The 19,157-nt window shown below is 38.7% G+C and overlaps 3 protein-coding genes across 3 annotated transcripts; 1 reads left to right on the forward strand and 2 right to left on the reverse strand.

The window, feature by feature from the left end:
• Positions 1-473: 473 nt before the first annotated feature.
• On the reverse strand, positions 474-5,412 carry LOC136262516 (trimethyllysine dioxygenase, mitochondrial-like). The gene is made up of 3 exons (XM_066056815.1): positions 4,613-5,412; positions 4,148-4,215; positions 474-1,134 (listed from the first exon to the last, which is right to left on the reverse strand). The coding sequence occupies exons 1-3, from the start codon at positions 5,266-5,268 to the stop codon at positions 608-610; spliced, it is 1,251 nt and encodes a 416-aa protein (XP_065912887.1). The 5' UTR covers positions 5,269-5,412; the 3' UTR covers positions 474-607.
• A 3,548-nt stretch (positions 5,413-8,960) lies between these two features.
• Positions 8,961-15,390, forward strand: LOC136260770 (trimethyllysine dioxygenase, mitochondrial-like). The gene is made up of 3 exons (XM_066054628.1): positions 8,961-9,686; positions 14,409-14,476; positions 14,740-15,390. Exons 1-3 carry the CDS (start codon positions 9,040-9,042, stop codon positions 15,282-15,284), a joined length of 1,260 nt encoding a protein of 419 aa, XP_065910700.1. The 5' UTR covers positions 8,961-9,039; the 3' UTR covers positions 15,285-15,390.
• A 396-nt stretch (positions 15,391-15,786) lies between these two features.
• Positions 15,787-18,457, reverse strand: LOC136261733 (E3 ubiquitin-protein ligase MYLIP-like). The gene is made up of 6 exons (XM_066055780.1): positions 18,117-18,457; positions 17,806-17,993; positions 17,550-17,761; positions 17,225-17,393; positions 16,756-17,172; positions 15,787-16,340 (listed from the first exon to the last, which is right to left on the reverse strand). Exons 1-6 carry the CDS (start codon positions 18,216-18,218, stop codon positions 15,854-15,856), a joined length of 1,575 nt encoding a protein of 524 aa, XP_065911852.1. The 5' UTR covers positions 18,219-18,457; the 3' UTR covers positions 15,787-15,853.
• Between the last annotated feature and the right edge of the window lie 700 nt (positions 18,458-19,157).

Genomic DNA, 19,157 nt, shown 5'->3' on the forward strand with positions numbered 1-19,157 from the left:
GGGATGTTACCCCTCCATGGCATGTGGGAGTAAGGCCAGTACTCCAGTACTTTCCCATTAATTTCATGGTTATCTCATGGTAATAATGTAAAAGTTGGCAAGCATCTGCTCAGTAGTTTTACTAGCTTAACGTACCTCACTTAGTGACCACCTCATTATAGCAACAATAAACTCCAGATGCATTTCCATACTATTTTTCACTGTGACCGCACTACATTTTTTATAGTAATGACATTGAAAATTGTGCCAGCTGAGCAGGCAGTAAAATGGTAATACTACAAAAGGATTATTTTCAAGATGTCATTTCAGGTACTAGTATCTTAACTGTCATGAAACGTGCTCTCCATAATATTTTTAAATAGATCCATTCACAACAAAAGGCAATCACTTAGAGAACACCAATTAAATTAATATAGTAAAACCCTGTAGTCCGGCTGGCCTGTACACCTAACCATTACCAATACGATCAAAACTACACACACATGCATATTATTAATTATGAAAATATATATCAGTATAAATTGTTTCACACTTGCTGCATATACAAGATTTTTGATTGTGTACATTAGTGCAGTGCAGTTATAAATAACTTTTAAAAAAATCTGTCTCATTTATTCTCCAACAGTTTCAATGTACTCTCCCATTCCTCTTGGTTAAGTGCAGTACCACACAGGTTACGATACCCTTTGAACTCCTTCCTCCCATGAAGCAATCTTCTGTTGTTGACCGCAAGTACATTTCCTGGGGATAGAGTCATCTCATACACAAACTGACTGCCATATATTATGTTGTGCAGGTAACGTAGTGCCTCGTAGAACTTTGAAACAGCTTCATTTTCATCACAGCCTGAAGCAGTACAAATTTCATCCACAGCTTTTACGTCAAGAGGCTGTCTGTCATCGTGATTCAAGTGAACATCAGTTACTTCTCCCTTATGATTGACAGGGAAGACCACTTTGCGTTCCTCATAGGTTCCATCTTTGTAGTTTAGTTGATATGGAATGGACACTTGGCTGAGTATAGCAAAGTAGTCAGGACGATCTTGTCGTATATATTCTGCTACCTTGAAGCCATCAAGCAACATTGTCTCTCCTCCTTCACCTTTGTACTCTACACAGTGTAAGGCCATCAAACCTACAACAACAAAATTTTACTAATGAAACTTGTACAGTGTATCATACAGTATGATAATAACTGTGTATTAGGGATCATGAATTCTGACAAAAAATATAGTGGCCAGAAACCAACCTTCATGGCACCTTGATAGGTATAACCAAGCCCAAAAGTGTCTTCAGTACAAGTTGAAACACTTCAAATAGGTTGCTAAAATTTTTTGATTTTTTAGAGGAATTTCTACTGCCTGACTAACTAACTGACTGACAATTTACTTACTAATGCCTTCAGACAAGCGTAATTCGATAATGGCTAAGGCTACGGGCTTGATTTTTTCACTGTTCGACAGATTGGCAGGTGCTATACCGATGCATACATCATGTGTATCATGGACTTAACTGTGTCCTCCTTTACGTCCCATTTATTTTTGCTGACAGCGCAAGGTGTCAATCCACAGTAGTGGCTCCCCTACATTTGTAATGGAAATTGTTAGTATTTTCCATATTGACTAGATTGATTGCAGAGGTGCTTCTCAAACTGTTCTTTCTTCACCACAATGCTAGCTGAACATAGCTAATACGAAGTGCAATGCTTTGAAATTGTGTTCAGAGGTTTGTTTTAGGCCGTTGTTGTGCTTTATATTCCTTCTAGCAGCTACACACTGAGTTTCTATGACAAATAAGCATTTTCAAGCACCCAGTCTGTTTTTGAGTCTGTTTGTTTGTGAGTCAAGTCTGGTGCCATTCTTTCTTTGGATGTGGTATGTGCCAGTCATAATAAAAAGTAAACAAACAAGTACAAGGAAAAATTAGGAGTTTGAAGTTTCATAGAAAAAAAAGTAGTGAAACAAGGAAGGCCACCTACACCTGCAGATATATCAGTGGACAATTATGATAGGTGCTGAATTCTTAATTTTTCCTTGTACTCGTTAGAAATCCTGCACTACATCAAATGGTACTAGGGCGGCCCTTACTTAAATGGTACCACCATACTGTTTAAGTAGGGATCACCCCAAAAATTTTACGTGCCATCCAAAATTCTGCCTTTGAATATTAGTCCATATACCGTAAACGGGGAAAGTTACGCATGGAAAACGTTTCACGAATTGCACTCTACTGTGTATACCGGCGTAAAAGTTTCGTGATGCTGATTGTGCATACTAATTTATTACTGTACAAACACAAGAGTTTAACAAGCTAACCAGCGTAAAAGTTTCACGATACTACTGCAATCAACTTTTCCCATGCATAACTTTCCCCGCCTATGGTAATATATAATACAGCATTAAAATAAAGCACTTACAGGTGGCTATTAAAAAATCGCCAAACCTCAACTTTTTGTCTCACTGCCTGATTGCCTGTGCACAGTTACAAGGCTAGAGGCCAAACAAAGCCACCATTTTACGCCACAATAACAAACTCACCAGTGGGATGTGCCTTTTGGGATTCCGACAAATGTAGGCCCTCTGTGCCTTGTCTTTTCTTTTATCTTCAATCAGGTTGCTTGTCTTCTTCACCCAACAATTATCGAAACGTTAATTTTCCGTATCAACACTTTCTTTCACCAGCATATTTAGATACCACAGAATTATCTCAGAGCTGGAGTGCTTCAGACATGGTGCTACTATAAGAGATATACTTGCTAAATATCTGCAACTTCGAGATTAGGGTCCCGTTCACAATAGGTTCGTGACCACACCCATCAAATAAAGACTAGGTTGATTAATAGTGATAGAGTAAAGAGACCACACCTCTTAACAAACAAACTAGCTTTTACTCAACAGTAAACAAGATGACCTCAAGCCTTATTGGTCTAGCTAGTTGCACACCCCTTGGTTGACTCAAAATACTCTAATACAACAGTCACTCTAATATAACAGTCATGTATGATATTCTAATAGAACAGTCACAAGTTACATTTTAGCTAGCTGTGCTACAACAAAAAAAACTAAACAAACTAAAAACGTTAAGTAGGGATCTATGCAATGAAAAGTAGTGAAACAAGAGATGAATGATGGTATTACAGCACAGCTAGTCCCTACTTTGGCACATTAGCTATAACAATTGGTTTGTTCAAAGCCAAAGTAGGGACTTCCCACTGAGCTATGCTGTAATACCATCATTCACATCTCTCGTTTTACTACTTTTTATTGCATAGATCCCTACTTTATTTTTAAACTACTAGTAATACATGGCTCGTAATTGTATCATTTCCCTTGGTGTTACTGACGTGTTGTATACTAATTGAGGGTTACTGTATCACATTTTTAAGAGACCTTTACACATAAAAGTAAACTCTTCATGCCATTGTTATGGTTGTAACATAAGCGTGGGTGGTCTAACTATCATGTGGCACTTAAAGCCTTTGAAGTTACTTTGAACTATGAGAGTAGATTTGATGTGGTCTGGTATTTTGTCCAGAGCCTTGTGAAGTGGCTGAGCATATCATTATAGTTACTATACCAAATTTACATCTATTCCAACTGTAACGCTGATACTCACAATGTAAGGTTTCAGTTTGTATATGTAAGTAACCTACATCACCAAGAGACAGTTTTGATTGTGGGATTCAGTCAGTTTCGTCCCCAGCTTCCCACGCCTTCTTAAAACTTTACTTAGAACAATGATGAATGGCTAAAAAGACCTTTAGACAACTACTAGTTTTTCAGGTATATACTGGGCCATGAAGTTGGACTAATGTCACCAGATGACCTTCACATGACCGAAGAGACTAGGATTCAATCAAGAGCCTCAATTTGTAGATATCTTGCTTATATAGGTTTTACTACAGAAATCAGATATGTATACCACAATTCCTTTGATCTCCCTACACAATGTTACACTACACCCAGCAATGACACAATATAAGATCACACATGCATGCCTGTGCACACAATCACACACGCACACATGCACACACGCACACACGCACACACACACACACACACACACACACACACACACAACACACATGGTTAACAGATGGCAAGCATAGTTACTCAGTAACCACCACAACTCATATGGAATGTACTAACCTGGTGGTTCCTCCAGAGTGACATGGTCAGTATGTACTGGAATACACTTATACCCATAGGCTACACTACTACAGTAATGGGAAAAAAACAAACAATATTATAATATATGATTGTACAATAGCTTTACTTAGGTACACACAATGGGTGCATTATGAACTGCTGGAAATATTCGAATTAATGAACAAATTTTGTGTGATTTCACAAAATAGCCGCACCTAGCTACCCACTTTGAAAGGAGCAATAAGAATAGCACTAATAAAATTTCTGAAATCTCTTTCGTTCACAAATTGAATGTATTACCACGGATGGCCCTATGAATGAGGTTTACCACATATTATTTGCAATGAAGTTATATTAAGGACATCCTAACACAAAGTACACCAGGCCCCTTGTCACCAATACTTAAAAGTCAACTAGGCACAAGGAGTTTGCAAGTGGTCTCACAACATTATATACACAACTAACTTGACGGCCATGTTCCCAGCAATCATAGTCCAAACACTTCCATAGTAGGAATTCCTGAGAGGTCCAATCCTTCTTATGGCCTCGCCTGTGGCTTCTTTACTTGCTGGAGTATTGTGGATGAAACATAGTCCATATCTCCTGAACTGTCTCAACATCTTCAACAGTCCTTCATCACTGTTCATGTATTCCTCATACTCAACTGATGGTGGTTGTCTGCTCTTGAAGTACTCAGCGTCCCACAAAACTAGATCTGACCTTTGTGTGGTGTCAGCTGGTTTGATATTAGCTATATTGTTATGATTATAACTGTTCTCCAACAACCAGCTGTGTTTGTACTGTGAGTTGTGGCCATCTTTCCATATTATTTCTACTCGCTCGTTGGTAGTGTCGCCTTGAATGATGTCAGGTCGCCAATCTTCCATGGTGGTCAGAATACGCTGGCCTGTCTCGGGGTGACGACATGAAGGACATGTGCAATTATCACGTAGCCACTCGTAGTGGTACCTACTCCAGGCACCTTTCTGTTGGTCCCAATTCACTAACAAAGAATCGGGATCCTTGCTTAGGCTGGCCGTGGATACACTTCGGGGAACTGCAGAGATGGCTGTGAACAATTTTAGCCCACGCAGCTGTAATGCCCTGAATGAAAGCATCATCTAGTCTTCCTTTACAATGGACCTAAATATCACACACCCTCTCTTACATACCACTGACTAGATCGCTGATGGCTGAAGTGCCCTCTTGTTTATTGTTTGTCGAGTCCGGTGATTCTGTACTTAACTCCGTGTTATGAGCCGTGTTTTTACACTTAGGTAATTTATTTATTTATTATTAATGGTTCTGAAAAAGACCAATGTCTTTTATAACCATACAAATAAAAATTACATAATTATAAATGTACTGTCTCTCCAATTCATATCTGCTGTTGACTATATCTAGGAAGGAATCGTGGACCATTCAGATACATGCCATGGAGACCCAGTATCAAAAGATGAAGTCAGGAAAAGATTGACAAAGGTAACTAGTATAGCGGCACAACCAAAAAATTGTGCACTTTTTCATAAAGCCATGAAACTTTCCACACAAATAGTAGTCCTCAATACACGTATAGTGCCATCACTGATTTGACCTTTGGTGACCTTTTCTGCCATTTTTGAACAGAAAATTGATCATTTTTGTCTTTAATTCCCTGAGGCAGTAATTAACTTGTTAAAACATGGTACCAAACAAAAGATCTTGCTGATAGAAACAACTTGGTTTAGTTTGAAGTCAATACTTGAGTATTTGTATTAGCTGCAATATTTGAAAATTTTATGCATAATTATCTGCCCACAGGTAATTCAGTCGCACCTCTAGGGCAGGTAAATTTCAGTTATCAAATTTTGCAGCTAGTCATAACTTTGTACTGAAATCACCTATTGACTTCAAATAAAAACCAAGTTGATTCTGTCAGCAAGATCCGCTTTATTTTGGTACCATGTTTTAACAAGTTAATTACTGCCTCAGGAGTTAAAGACAAAAATGACCAATTTTCTGTACAAAAATGGCCGTAAAAGTCACCAAGGGTCAACTCAGCGATGGCACTATATCTAAAATTACATGTTATGAAGAGTACTATTTATGTAGAAAGTTTCATGGTTTTATGAAAAAGTGCACAATATTGCCAATTTTGGGGGAAATGCCAGCATGTGGAAGTTGTCATCTCGTAACCAAAAAACTTCTTGAACCGGGAAGCTGGACTGTAATCCCCCTTAGTAGAATTGTACAGACAACAACATGAACAGTATTTAAATTTCATACTATGGATTGTCATAGTATCCATGGATACCGCAGATACTCTGACAAAGGGTACCACGGATACTCTGACAGAGAGGGTACAACTCTTGTCCGACATGTTGGAATCAATCCAACTAAAAAATAGCCCTAATATCACAGGTGCTACCAGCGCCATGGAAACCCACAAATTACTTGAAATATGAGTGATTGTGGGTTTCTATGGTAGTGTCTCTGTTTCAGTTGAATGCCGCACCTGTGACATGGGACATACTGGTAGTCAGTCTAATTATAGTATCCTCCATATAAGGATCTTGAAAAAATGGGTAACATTGGTAATAAATGTTCGTTACCATGGAAATCACATCCCTAGAAGCGGGCCAGCCTCGTGGTGTTAGGAGCAAATCAGGGAGCAAATTAGGCCGAGTGTCGAGCCGAGTGTTTGTGTGTCTCGGTGTTTTTGTGAGTCAATGTGCAAGTGGTCGTTGTGTGGTCGGGATTTTCATGTGGCTGGTGTTCGAGTAGTTCATTACTAATGACATGGCTGAATCTGTGAGTTTTTTTACCATCAGGCAAGTCACCACATATGCCTCTGAGAGACTATCTGTTGCTGGTAGAAGAGCTGATGGAGGATTCGTTCCATTCTGAATTGATGGAAAAATATCAGACTTTAGTATTAAAGCTTGGAAACTTAAGATCATATAAAGGAATACAATCTTATACAAATGGCAGCGGTAGTGGGTATTGACAATCCCTCAGATAATAATAATAAGGCAGCAGAAGAAATTTTATGGAAATGTATTCATTTTGGGCATGGCTACAAACAGGCTCTACTTTAAAGATCAAAGGAAGGTCTATCGGTGAACTCTAGCAATGTTACTGTGATCCATATAAAAACATGGGAGATGCTTCAGTCACTGATCAAAATGATTCAGATGTTGTATATGTAGAAGTCCATTCTGATACCTTTGTTCACACCGCGAGGAAGATAATTATTTTACTTTTTCATTATTTACGCTTGCTTAAATACAAAGAAGAATTACAGGTGCTTAAGAAGTTTTTAAATAATCTACCTAAAAGTTGCATACGATCTCCAATCACTTGGTCTATATTGCTACTTCCTCTTTGGATGATTGATCCGGCCAAGAGACTTTGATTAAAGTGACCTCATGCAAGCTGTTTAATGAATCCATCATCATATCCCGCTGGAAACAATCTCAGAACCAAGTTTTATGATAATTATCTTGTTTTTATCAGCTGGAAATTTGCAAAAGTCAAAATCTATTAATGCTGGAGTGTAACTATCATTGAAACAAATGTTGGGCAGATGCACATCAGAGTGCCAAATACCTGCACTTTCAAGGCACATTTTCCATTTTTGTCACAAGCTCAGCACAACAAGATTTTGCCTCGTCGTCCGTTAATGGTCCATAAGGTATTTTTTCATATGAAAAAAAGCCCAACTCTTTTCTGCATGGTATAATGAATGAAGGATGAACTTGTTATCCAACATAAAAGCATCAGTGATTTTACTGATGTCTGATACAGTGGCTTTTTCAAACAATAATGATCATTCATTATCAAAATTCCATTATAGCATTTGGCTAGTCGACAATTTGTGTATTCATGACCTTGATTTGCTGCAATGGCATTTACTTCTAACTGGGTAAGATAAACAGCATAGAGATTGTAGTTGTCAGAAATATTTCTAGCAGTACTTGAGAGTGTTCCTACGTTTTGATGATAGGCACCTTGTAATGCTGATCTTATGTCTGATAGTCGTAGGCACTTAACAGAATAACAAAACTCTACCTTGCTAGAGTCATACTGCATTGTTATCTGGACAGCACATTGCTTGACTTCTCTGCGAGGGAACTGATGATGTCTTGTGGTAGTCCATTCCATTCTGGTATTGTTCTTGGAAAAAATGAGTACTTATAGTTGTCTATTGATGTATGATAGTGTAGGAACTTTTGTTCATGATTATGCACTTGTCAATTTCATGCCCCACCCCCCCACCCCCGGGAGTCCCCACACCCCAGGTGGGGATTTGACATTGCTTCTTGTCCCCACCCCTGGGGCAATTGACAGTTGTCCAATTCACCGACCGATTTTCGGTAGTTGCATTTCTAAACAATAAAATCGCACTTGCTATAATTTTACTAGCTACAGGGCAGGTTTATTACTAGTCGCATGCATGAAATATGTGCTTAGTCATCTTTCAGAGGTGTTGTCAAATCCCCTACTAGAGGGATGGGGACGATTTTGCCCCAGTAGTGGGGAATTTGACACCACGATTTGTCAAATCCCCTGTATTCCCCACCCTCCCCGGGGGTGGGGGGGTGGGGGATGAATTTGACAAGTGCATTAGATCTTGTAATGGTGACAGGTGATAATGTTGTATTATATAGTTAGGTTGTGGATAATCTTGTATAATAGAGTTAATCTTGCACATTCTCTGGAGTGGTAGCCAATTAAGGAGAAAATGGCCACCACTCCAATTAAGATGACGTAATTGGAGTGGTGGCCATTTACGTCATCATACGTTTCACTGCCTCTGTAATTTAACGTAAGATGACGTAAGATGACGTAAGACATCTGTAGATCTCTCCATCATCTCAGTCTCAGGCTAGGTCTCACTACTCAGGCATAAGATGTTTATGGTGCGTACAGCAAGGCTAGTAACAAGATCTAACCGTATATCTGGATCTTACACGAATTTCATCAGAGCGATTTCTGTGGCCAAGGACACCAACTCGCTATTGGTGAACTGGGACCAACTAAAAGGTGTTTGGAGTAGATTTCACTACCAATGGTTACGCGACAATTGTGCGTGCCCAAAATGCTGTTACCCCGATACCGGTCAGAGAATTCTTCGCATGCAAGAAGACGCACGGCCCAACAGTGTGATAACAGACAACGAGCGAGTTGAGATATCATGGAAAGATGGCCACAACTCACAGTACAAACACAGCTGGTTGTTGGAGAACAGTTACTATCATAACAATATAGCTAATATCAAACCATCTGACACCACCACGCAAAGGTCAGATATAGTTTTGTGGGACGCTGGGTACTTCAAGAGCAGGCAACCACCATCAGTTGAGTATGAGGAATACATGAACAGTGATGAAGGACTGTTGAAGATGTTGAGACAGTTCAGGAGATATGGACTATGTTTCATCCACAATACTCCAGCTAGTGAAGAGGCCACTTTTGATGTTGTTCGTAGGGTCGGACCACTGAGAAGAACTTACTATGGAGATGTATGGAGTATGGTAGCTGGGAACATGTCTGTTGGGTATGTGTGTATGTACATTGTGTGTGTGTGTGTGTGTGTGTATTGAGGTTGTTGTGGAACTTTGGGTTCCACGACCTCTCTCCGTGAGACCTGAACAGTCCTCCTGCGGGTTACTAGCCCTGCCCCAGGAGGATTTTCCTGCACAAGGCTCAAGTGCCTGAGTGGTGCACAGGCATCCCAGTGCTGGTTCGCTGGGGGGCAATAGCTGTACTTTGTATGGCTGCTGTAGGCTTTGCTTTGTGTGTGTGTGTGTGTGTGCGTGCGTACGTGTGTGTGGTGTGTGTGCGATGCTGTTTAATGTACATGTTCTCAGAATTATAATTCTAAGAACACAATAGATGATTACTAGTCTAATAACTGATTATTTGTAACTACGCACTACACACACATTTCATGCGGGATACACAGGTTTTGCCTTTACATACTTATTATACAACGAAATACTAAGAATAATACGAAATGCGGTTAAAATTACATCATAAATAATGAATAAATAATAAATAAATAAATAATGAATAAATAATAAATAAATAAATAATGTTTGGGAAACTACAAGGCCTATGGACTTGCACTAACCGGGGTTCAACTGGCCAGTGAACAAAGGTACAAATGTATAATACTTATGCCTGTTCGTGCTGATGACTTGAATGAACGTGTAATTTTATATAACGCCCAGTACCACACCCATGATTCACAAAGGCAGGCAACCACAAGCAACCATCCGCAGGTCTGCTACTAACTTGTCTACTAATTTTTTGTGTCCAGATCTTCATTGTATTAACAGAGGTATAATATGTTTTCATGTTGTAATACTGTTTGCATTGTTTGTTCGTGCTGTGTTTGTATTAACTACCCAGTAACAATAATAATAATATGCAGGTTCGAAGCTGCCCAGGTCCAGTCATGGATTTTTTCTTCTTTCTCTTACTTTTCAAACATACTTAGTGAAGTTAACATAAACATCTTGGGTCTTTATAAGGCCTTCTGGTATACAGGCTCTGCCTTTACCAAGTACTTTAATCATATAGTGACTGGCACTTCATAGCTACAGGAGATAATAATATCTCCTGTAGCTGTGAAGTGCCAATCACTACTGTAGCTACCATTCAATGTCTGCACACCGACACTGATGTGCCATATCCATGAGTATTCCTTTGAAGGCAGTGCCACCTTTTACAGAGATCTGCTACGCATTTTATTTCATCTTGCAGTGTATCCAAGACACCATGTGACCATTTTTTGACATATCAGCCCATCTCATACTTGAAAATATCACTCAGCAGATGGGTCAGATAACGGTTATGTGTGACACAGTGGAAATACTTGGCTTCTTTTGTCCCAGATATCACTGTGGTCTGCCCTTGGCAACTCCAGCTATGTCATAATCCATCACCCTAATCCGTTCTCATTTAAACAACTGGTATCACATGAGGAGGACACAAATTGTGTACAGATACATAAATTAATATCCTAGACTTAATTAAGCGTTTGTTGGTCAGTATGAATTCTGAGGGCCTGCTATATATGTATATAATAATGCACGTGACTGTTGTCGTGATTACCCAATAAAGCTTAAACATCTGATTATAATTGCATTTATGTACGAAAATACACACACACACACACACTGTACTGGTCATACACTGCCTTATTGGTAGGTTGTCCCGTTGGTGATTGTACTTAGTTGTATGTGCCCCGGGCCTAGACAAGTAATAATAATAAAAAAAATAATAATTTAAAAATTCTGACTCCATAATTTTTTTACAGGATCAAGACACACAATAGTGTGATAGTGTGTCATGAGGCTAAGTATAGTAGTGTTGATGCGCGACAGACAAGTGTGTATTTTACAGGAATCAAGAAAACACTGTTTTCATGCATTTGTAGCTCAATAGTACCTGAATGGAAATTAACCAGTTTTGCTGTCAGGGTAGGGAACCTCCTATTCCAAATTTGAGTTGAATCGCCCCAGCCATTGAGATATCTTAGTTCAAATTGGGCTGGAAAATGCTGAATTATGCTCTTACTGTCCTTCAAATTTGAAGTTAATCAACTAAAATATGGAAGTCAATCGACTAAAGTATGCGTGAGTTATAGCAAGTGGAGCAAAAAGAAGAAAAACGGTTGAAGAACAATACAAAGAAAATAAGACAAACTTTGAAGACGGAGAACAACAGAATTATGTGCGATTTTGAAATTACAAAAGCAATTTGTTGTCACGCTTACAGGACAATCCGTTTGATGGAATAACTTGAAAATCAGTCTGTACATGAAGTTACTATTGTAGTGCAAACCTTTTGTGGTTTGAAAGTACTGAGAATATTAGCTAAGGAGATACAAAGCAAAATTAAATTTGTGAAAACAAACATGATCCACATACTCTAATAGAGCAGTCACTTAGAAGTAAAAAATGCACAAAAAAAACGTTTGAAAAAATTCTCCAGGTTTCGAACCAGGGATCTCCACACCTATACACCCAAGCCCTTTACTACTCTCTCACTGCTGTCAGCTGCTTACTTGACTTAATTTCTACCTTATAAATGAAGTTATGGTTTAGAATGATATCTCATAGATATATCAGTGGAAATTCTAGAACATTGTATATGCATTGTATTGAAGTCCTCAGAAAAAAATGTGTGCTCTATTTTGAGTACTACAAATGTTATGAAAATAGCCTATGTAAGTATGTCGTGGGGCCAAGTACAGCCGGTACGACCGGGCGACATACTCATTTTATGGAACCAACATTTTCATGTATCTGTAGCTCCATAGTGCTTGAACGGTAATTAACCATTTCTACCATGGAAAACTTTCAGATAGGGTATCTCCCATTCCTCAAGTTGAATCTTCCCAGCTATCATTGGGTAAATATATATAGCCATGCAGTCTTCGAGGATTCCTGTAGCTAGTAAAGTGGAAAGGAAGTATCAAGGCCAACCATAGGCTGGTAGGGCTGCACCGATTCTAGTATCGGTATTGGTATCGGGCCGATACTGCTGTTTTCATGAAGTATCGGAATTGGCCATTATATTGTTGCAGATACCGATTCTTATCACGTGCGAGAATAAAATTAATAACGTTCGTTTGTACTTGCTCATTTTACTAGCACAGTGGATGTCTAAAAGCATCAAGTATAACACTAATAGCTAACTACCAGCAAAATTACTGATCTATGCTGAAACCTACGTGTGAAAATGCTTTACTGAGAAAAAGATTGATATACTCTAATAGAACAGTCAATAACTCTAATACAGCAATCAGGTAGAAGTTACTGTTTCAGTATTAGAATATTTAGTGTTTTTGAAAGCACCATTATGATATTATCTAATCTTCTCCAAAAGAATACACTGGTTTGCATTTCAATGACTTCCTTCTTTGTAAATCTTGATTGGCTACTTCATTATAAACATGAACCATACTGAAAACGTGTACAAGAATACCATGAAATGCACTATATAATAAATGTGTGCACTATGAAGTAGCTACTTTAAAGTACTTGGTATCGGTACTTGTACTTGCAGATACTTTCCAGCTGAGTACTTGGTATTTGAAGTATCGGTAAAAAGTGGAATCGGTGCAGCCTTATAGGCTGGCTTTGGAACTTAAAAGAAGTGAGTTCCGCACAAAAAAAAATAAAATACAGCCAAACTGTGAAAAAAGGTGTGGCCCAGCCTGGGTGAAAAAGTTATGAAATCAAAGGTGATGGACTGCAACGATGTTAATGCTACTGCATTGTTAAAAATTTATTAACATCATGCAACCATTTGTTAGCTGTCACCTTTGATTTCACAACTTTTTTCACCCAGACTTTTTAAGGCCAGGCTGCACCTTTTTTTGCACAGCTTGGTGTGAATAAATATATTGGATGATTCATTTGCAATTTGTAAAATTTCCCTTTAAAATGTTGACATTTTTGACCTTCTGTATTACAAATATTGAAGTATTTCATTTTACTTGACACAATGCTTAATTGTCCAATTTGCCAAAAATTTCCATATCAAATAATGGTTACTTGTTTTAATGAACTCGTAAGGTGTAAAACCCATCTTCATCATTCTGGGGCTTTCATGCTTCTAAAAGTCCAGCCAGAAGATTTAAAATTGCTGGACATAGTTAAAACACAGAACAGACTGGGGACTTTAGCCTACCTCAAACTCAACTTACTTTCTTATGGATAGCGAGGACATACCTAGCACATGGAGATTAGGTTCAAATGTATAATTGTCCTGCCCACTTATTTTTCTTGCCATAAATAGAACATGAAGTCCATGTCCATGGCTTGCTCCAGTTGGGCCTAGCTATAAAGAAGTGCTGTTACTTAGAATCAATTTATTGTGCCTTCTGCAATGGTAGAATACTGAGTCTTTTTTTTCTGGCATACTTTCCCATCACAACCTTATGTCAATAAGTCACTCTTTAGAATTCCTATGGATACAAATATATGAAACTGACAAGGAGAAAACATCCTGACCACCTGCTGTAAGTGTATGAGTGTAAATCGCTGGCTGCAGGTTCAAGGCTGCCCAGGTCTGGTCATGAATTTTTTCTCCTTTTTGCACCTTTTCAAACATACTTAATAACTTCTTTAAACAGGCTGTAGGACCTGGTGTCCTACAGACCTACAGCAATTGTTGTATTTTGGTGACTGCTCTATTAGAGTGTTTTGTGAGTGTGTGTTGTCAAAGATTTTAAGTAGTGAAATGTGTGTTCATTGTTCTGTAGTGATATAGCATACTGGAGTGGACTAGTGGATTTACACACAGACAACATCTTCTTGACAGAAGCACCAGGTATGTACCACTGCAAACTGTTCATTAACTTTATGGTGTAGTATAGAGGTAACATATATTATTAGCTCTCCAATATTATTAACACCAACCACTAAATTGTTTATACAAAAGAAATCCCAGTCATGGTCTCAATTGTGCATGCTATATATATATATATATATATTATAGGGTAGTTCAGCATCTCAATATCTGTAGTATTACGTATATATAACCCATTTCTGTTTTAATTTTTACTGGAATATTTTGTAAATCTGTTTGTATAGGTTTGCTGGCATTCCATTGTATAGAGTGTGAGTTCACAGGAGGTGAATCATTATTCATTGACGGGTTCTGTGTGGCTGACCACATCCACCAGACACAACCGGATCACTTCCAACTCCTCAGCAAAGTTTCCCTTCCTTTCCAGATGCAATTCAAAGACGCACTGTACCAGACACGAAAAAGATTTTTCCAACCAAATCACGAAGGACAAATAATTGAAACCAACTACAATTATATTGACAGACAACCAATTGACAATCGGGCCATGAGTGATATGCAGGCTGTGCTAGACTGTGACCCTGACAAGGCAATTTCAACATTTTACAAGGCTATGGATTACCTGCACAGCCTGTTGTATGGAAGTCAGTTTGCTTATGAAATTAAACTTTTACCTGGAGCATGTCTGCTCTTTGACAACCACAGATTGCTACATGGCAGAAAGCCACTCACCGGACACCGAAAACTTTGTGGTAGTTCTGTAAACAGAGAAGAATGGGAAAGCAAATTAAAAACATTGGAGAGACAAGCACAGAACAATTCCGGTTAATTATTACTTGAAGGAGTGGACATGTCTATATAAACATTACAACTACATTTTTAAATAGTTTTAAATGCACCAATGTATTTAACTTTTATGTCATTATGGAACTGTAGTTGGCACAGTGGGGGATTGGCTTTTAAAAATCCCTCCCGGGAACAGTGGGGGAGATGGTGGGGATTTGACTTTTTAAAAAAAATCAAACTTCACTCGTGGGGGTGCAACAGGTGGATAAATCTCCATATAGCATGGCTACACTACACTTTAGGAAACAAGTTGTTTGCAAGTTGAAAAAACACTACAAAAATCTTTAGAATCAAATCTCCCACTAAGGGACAGTGGGGCTTAATATTGATAAGTGCATTATACTAAAACAAATCACTCTAATAGAGCATTCATAAGCTCTAATCTGAGTTATTCTATCTACAGGCTGGAACAAATACAACAACAGTAGCATGCAGTCTCAAACTGGGTCCAAATGTCCAAACCTTCATTCAATTACTAGGTGATATATCTATCCAATTGCAACACATTCATTCATTTCGGTGACATGATACATGGTGTAAATAAAGTCATTGTTAAATGCTGTAGACAAGTTGTATGTGGGCAATGTGTTTGCGGCATATTGGACAAAGAAAACAAATCTCGGCACATCTCCGACAGCAAACGTGATGTCCGCATGGACAAAACACAACTGACACTTCTTTGTCATAGCACACCTTGCAGAGACGAGAGTCTTCAATCTTGCGTAGAAACTGTCTAAATTTGCCACCTAATTTAGTATTCAGTGACGATGTACTAGGAGATTTGACAATTTCTGTGGTCACATCATCAACTTTATCTGTACTCTGTGAGGATTTGCCTTGCAGAGATGCATTCCCACCTTCACCGGTCTTTTCCAGGATCTCTTTAGCCAACACTGTACTACTTCTGGACAGGCCAATCCTCAGGTAGGCATCAATTTCTGATTCCTGTTGTCCAAAGTTAAAGCTGCTGGCAGCATCATTGACATTAGCAGCTTCAATAGTGATAGCTCTAAGAGTAGGTGGGGATATTTGTGGCTGCCTACAAGTAAACATTGCACAGCTCACAAATACAACCTTGAAAAAAGCTCACCATTACCAAAAGCAAACACATGTACACATATCATCCTGGCCAGAGGAAGTTGGTGACGCGTCATAGCCCTATGACGTACTACTACGAATGATTACACAATAAAGCATGATGCCTGAAATTAGCATTGTTATTATGAAGTCCTTTGTTACATTCACGAGAAGTATGCATAATGTAGCATTTGTTTTTTGGTTATAAAAGCCACACAAAGTGCAGATAAAAGGGCTCTGAGAACTGTAATTTATCAATATCAATTTGCGCATTAGAATACTTCTTATCAATACTAAGGTGTCAGGGTTGAACTTTTCTTTGAGATCATGAGATGTTTTGATGACGCATGACCAACCTCCTCTACATACTGGCATACCTTTGTTCTGGATTTTCACTTGACGTTGAGGAGACTACAGCGTTAGTAGTACCAGGGTTACTAGCTTGCAGTTGATGAAGTATTTCCCAGGCTTGTGAGTAGGCCTCCATCTTTGTACGAATCACATCAAAATGATGCCTAGCTCTAATTGTGGCTCCAGGATAAACTGCTCTTTTTAAAAGCTCCTTCATTGTGAATGCCATGCGATGGCTCAACACACGGTCCCCAACTCGCTCATGGTAGAAGAAGGTATGGTCTTCAGTGAGCATACGGAACATTGAGAGTGCCAACTTGTGGGACGGAGTTTTAACAGTGTTTGTTACAGTGATGTTTTCTTCAGTGTCACTAACAGATCTGTAGCGAACAGTAAAGTATTTGTCTTTGTATGCTGCCTCCAGTAACGCACTATATGGAATCCTGTAGAGAAATTTGCATAGAAAATACATTAAATGGTAAACAGTATTATTACCTATGAATTGGACGTCCTCTCAAGTTAAATACAGCCAACATGTTTCCCCCAATACTCAAAATTACATCATCATTGCCATCTGACTTGACTGGGTAGCGGTGACAGCCATATCCCTCCAAACGAGACATCTCCGTGAGGAAAAGTGATTCTGCTGAGCTGCGGCTTAGCCCTAACACAAGACACTCCACTTAGCAGTTACCTATATTTACTAAGACCACCTCATTACAGCATCCAAACACAGCTAATGTGTACATGCTTCATGATTTCCTTTATACCATCATAAACACACTTTCTGAGGTTATACTACATTTCTGTTGATACTTACCAGCAAGGGATTGGTGCTCAATTGCAATCCGACGTGATACACCAATCTCACTATTAGGGAAAAATCGAGGGTACATCATTGTGGGAACGCTAGTTGGAGGAGGCCCATCTTCAATATGTGCCATCAAAGCTCCAATATATGGTTGTTTATTTGGTGGTACATGAAACTCTCCATTGGCAATGGCATATCGCAGGTGGACATAGAAGATGACTCTGTTGATGTAATATAACAATAGAGACAATTTATTTAGCCATACCTGGTTGATTCTTGCTGTATGTGTTCTGGTTCAATAAAATACTTCACTCTCAATTCAAATCTGTAAGGTGGTGGTGACTTCACTTGTCTTTCAATGTCATTTCGTAAATTTAACCAGTAACGGAAGCCTTTACGCTTATACTGGAGTCCAAAGTAATCCTTCTCAACAATTGCAAGAGCACCACATATCTGTAACAAGCCATCACAACTGTCACCTTTCTTTAATATATATACACATGCTCATGTAGAGTTCTGTACTTATTGTTTATGTAATCAAGAATTTGTATACAACACAGCGATTATCTGACATACCTTATCTAGGCATACGTCTCCTTTATCATCAGGCTGAACCTCAAATTGATAGGTGAGCGAGTTGGGTAGTGAAATAAAGCATAATACTTTTCGCGTAGCCATAATCGTTCTAACCTAGCTGTTTCACTGTTTAAAACTGTTGTCAACAGCTGATACAATTCCATGGTGATATTTGAATCGAATATACCCAACGAAATAGCGTCCCGTACGTTATCCAAAGTGCCCGGAGTCACAAGAAACAGTTACTCCAATTAATGCTACCTGGCAGGTGTGTAACTATAGATACATTCATACATAATATTATTGTGTATATTTGTAAACCTCATATGCATTATACAGTGATATCTCGTGAAACAGATTCGTGAAAGACCGGCAGGTACCAGTGCTAATATTACAAGGAGAGCCTCATTCATCACGCACAGAACTCAATTTTGAATATAATGTACCCCAGCATAGCTGTAAAAAATACATGTACTGTCCTCTTTCAGGGGTGTCTTTATATGCTACTATATCCTTTGTGCATGTTATAGAGAGACCTTGTTAGACCCACCCTATTACCGAAAATACTGCAGCCATAAAATTGTCACATTACTCTCAACATAACTATTCAACAAACTACCATAGATATACAGACAAGTACAAGTATGGGTACTTGTCTGTATATCTATGAAACTGGTCGCCGTGAAAGGTAGGAATATACCAATTATTCTAGCATTACTTTTTGGCTGGAAAAAGCATGAAGTGTATTGCCAGAATAATAGATACAATCCACAATTTTTGCAGTGATAACTTGACTGCCTGCTCAGCGGCTGGCCTTTGTTGAGGTGGTCATTGATCTTATTTTTTTAACATAAGTTTAAAATCTTATGTTAAAAAAATAAGATCAATGACCACCTCAACAAAGAGTGTAAAATACATCTGGACTAGCTTCTGTAACAAGCTGGCCTCATTACTAAGGTGGCAGGTAACTGCAGCTTCTTCTGTAATGTCATAACCAAGGCATTTCAGAACTGTACCTGTGCTTCCTATGCTGCATTTTGA

The sequence above is a fragment of the Dysidea avara genome, chromosome 7 (assembly GCF_963678975.1).
Source record: "Dysidea avara chromosome 7, odDysAvar1.4, whole genome shotgun sequence".
In the NCBI taxonomy this organism is placed as follows: Eukaryota; Metazoa; Porifera; class Demospongiae; order Dictyoceratida; family Dysideidae; genus Dysidea; species Dysidea avara.

Excerpts from the sequence above, each read along its gene's own strand:
- LOC136260770 (XM_066054628.1), top strand. The coding sequence starts at position 9,040 with ATGTTTATGGTGCGTACAGCAAGGCTAGTAACAAGATCTAACCGTATA. Across the intron at positions 9,687-14,408 it reads GCTGGGAACATGTCTGTTGG|TGATATAGCATACTGGAGTG; the intron begins GTATGTGTGTAT and ends ATTGTTCTGTAG. Across the intron at positions 14,477-14,739 it reads CTTCTTGACAGAAGCACCAG|GTTTGCTGGCATTCCATTGT; the intron begins GTATGTACCACT and ends CTGTTTGTATAG.
- LOC136261733 (XM_066055780.1), bottom strand. The coding sequence starts at position 18,218 with ATGGCTACGCGAAAAGTATTATGCTTTATTTCACTACCCAACTCGCTC. Across the intron at positions 17,762-17,805 it reads ATACAGCAAGAATCAACCAG|AGTCATCTTCTATGTCCACC; the intron begins GTATGGCTAAAT and ends TTACATCAACAG. Across the intron at positions 17,173-17,224 it reads AGAGGACGTCCAATTCATAG|GATTCCATATAGTGCGTTAC; the intron begins GTAATAATACTG and ends ATTTCTCTACAG.
- LOC136262516 (XM_066056815.1), bottom strand. The coding sequence starts at position 5,268 with ATGATGCTTTCATTCAGGGCATTACAGCTGCGTGGGCTAAAATTGTTC. Across the intron at positions 4,216-4,612 it reads GCTGGGAACATGGCCGTCAA|TAGTGTAGCCTATGGGTATA; the intron begins GTTAGTTGTGTA and ends CCATTACTGTAG. Across the intron at positions 1,135-4,147 it reads CACTCTGGAGGAACCACCAG|GTTTGATGGCCTTACACTGT; the intron begins GTTAGTACATTC and ends TTGTTGTTGTAG.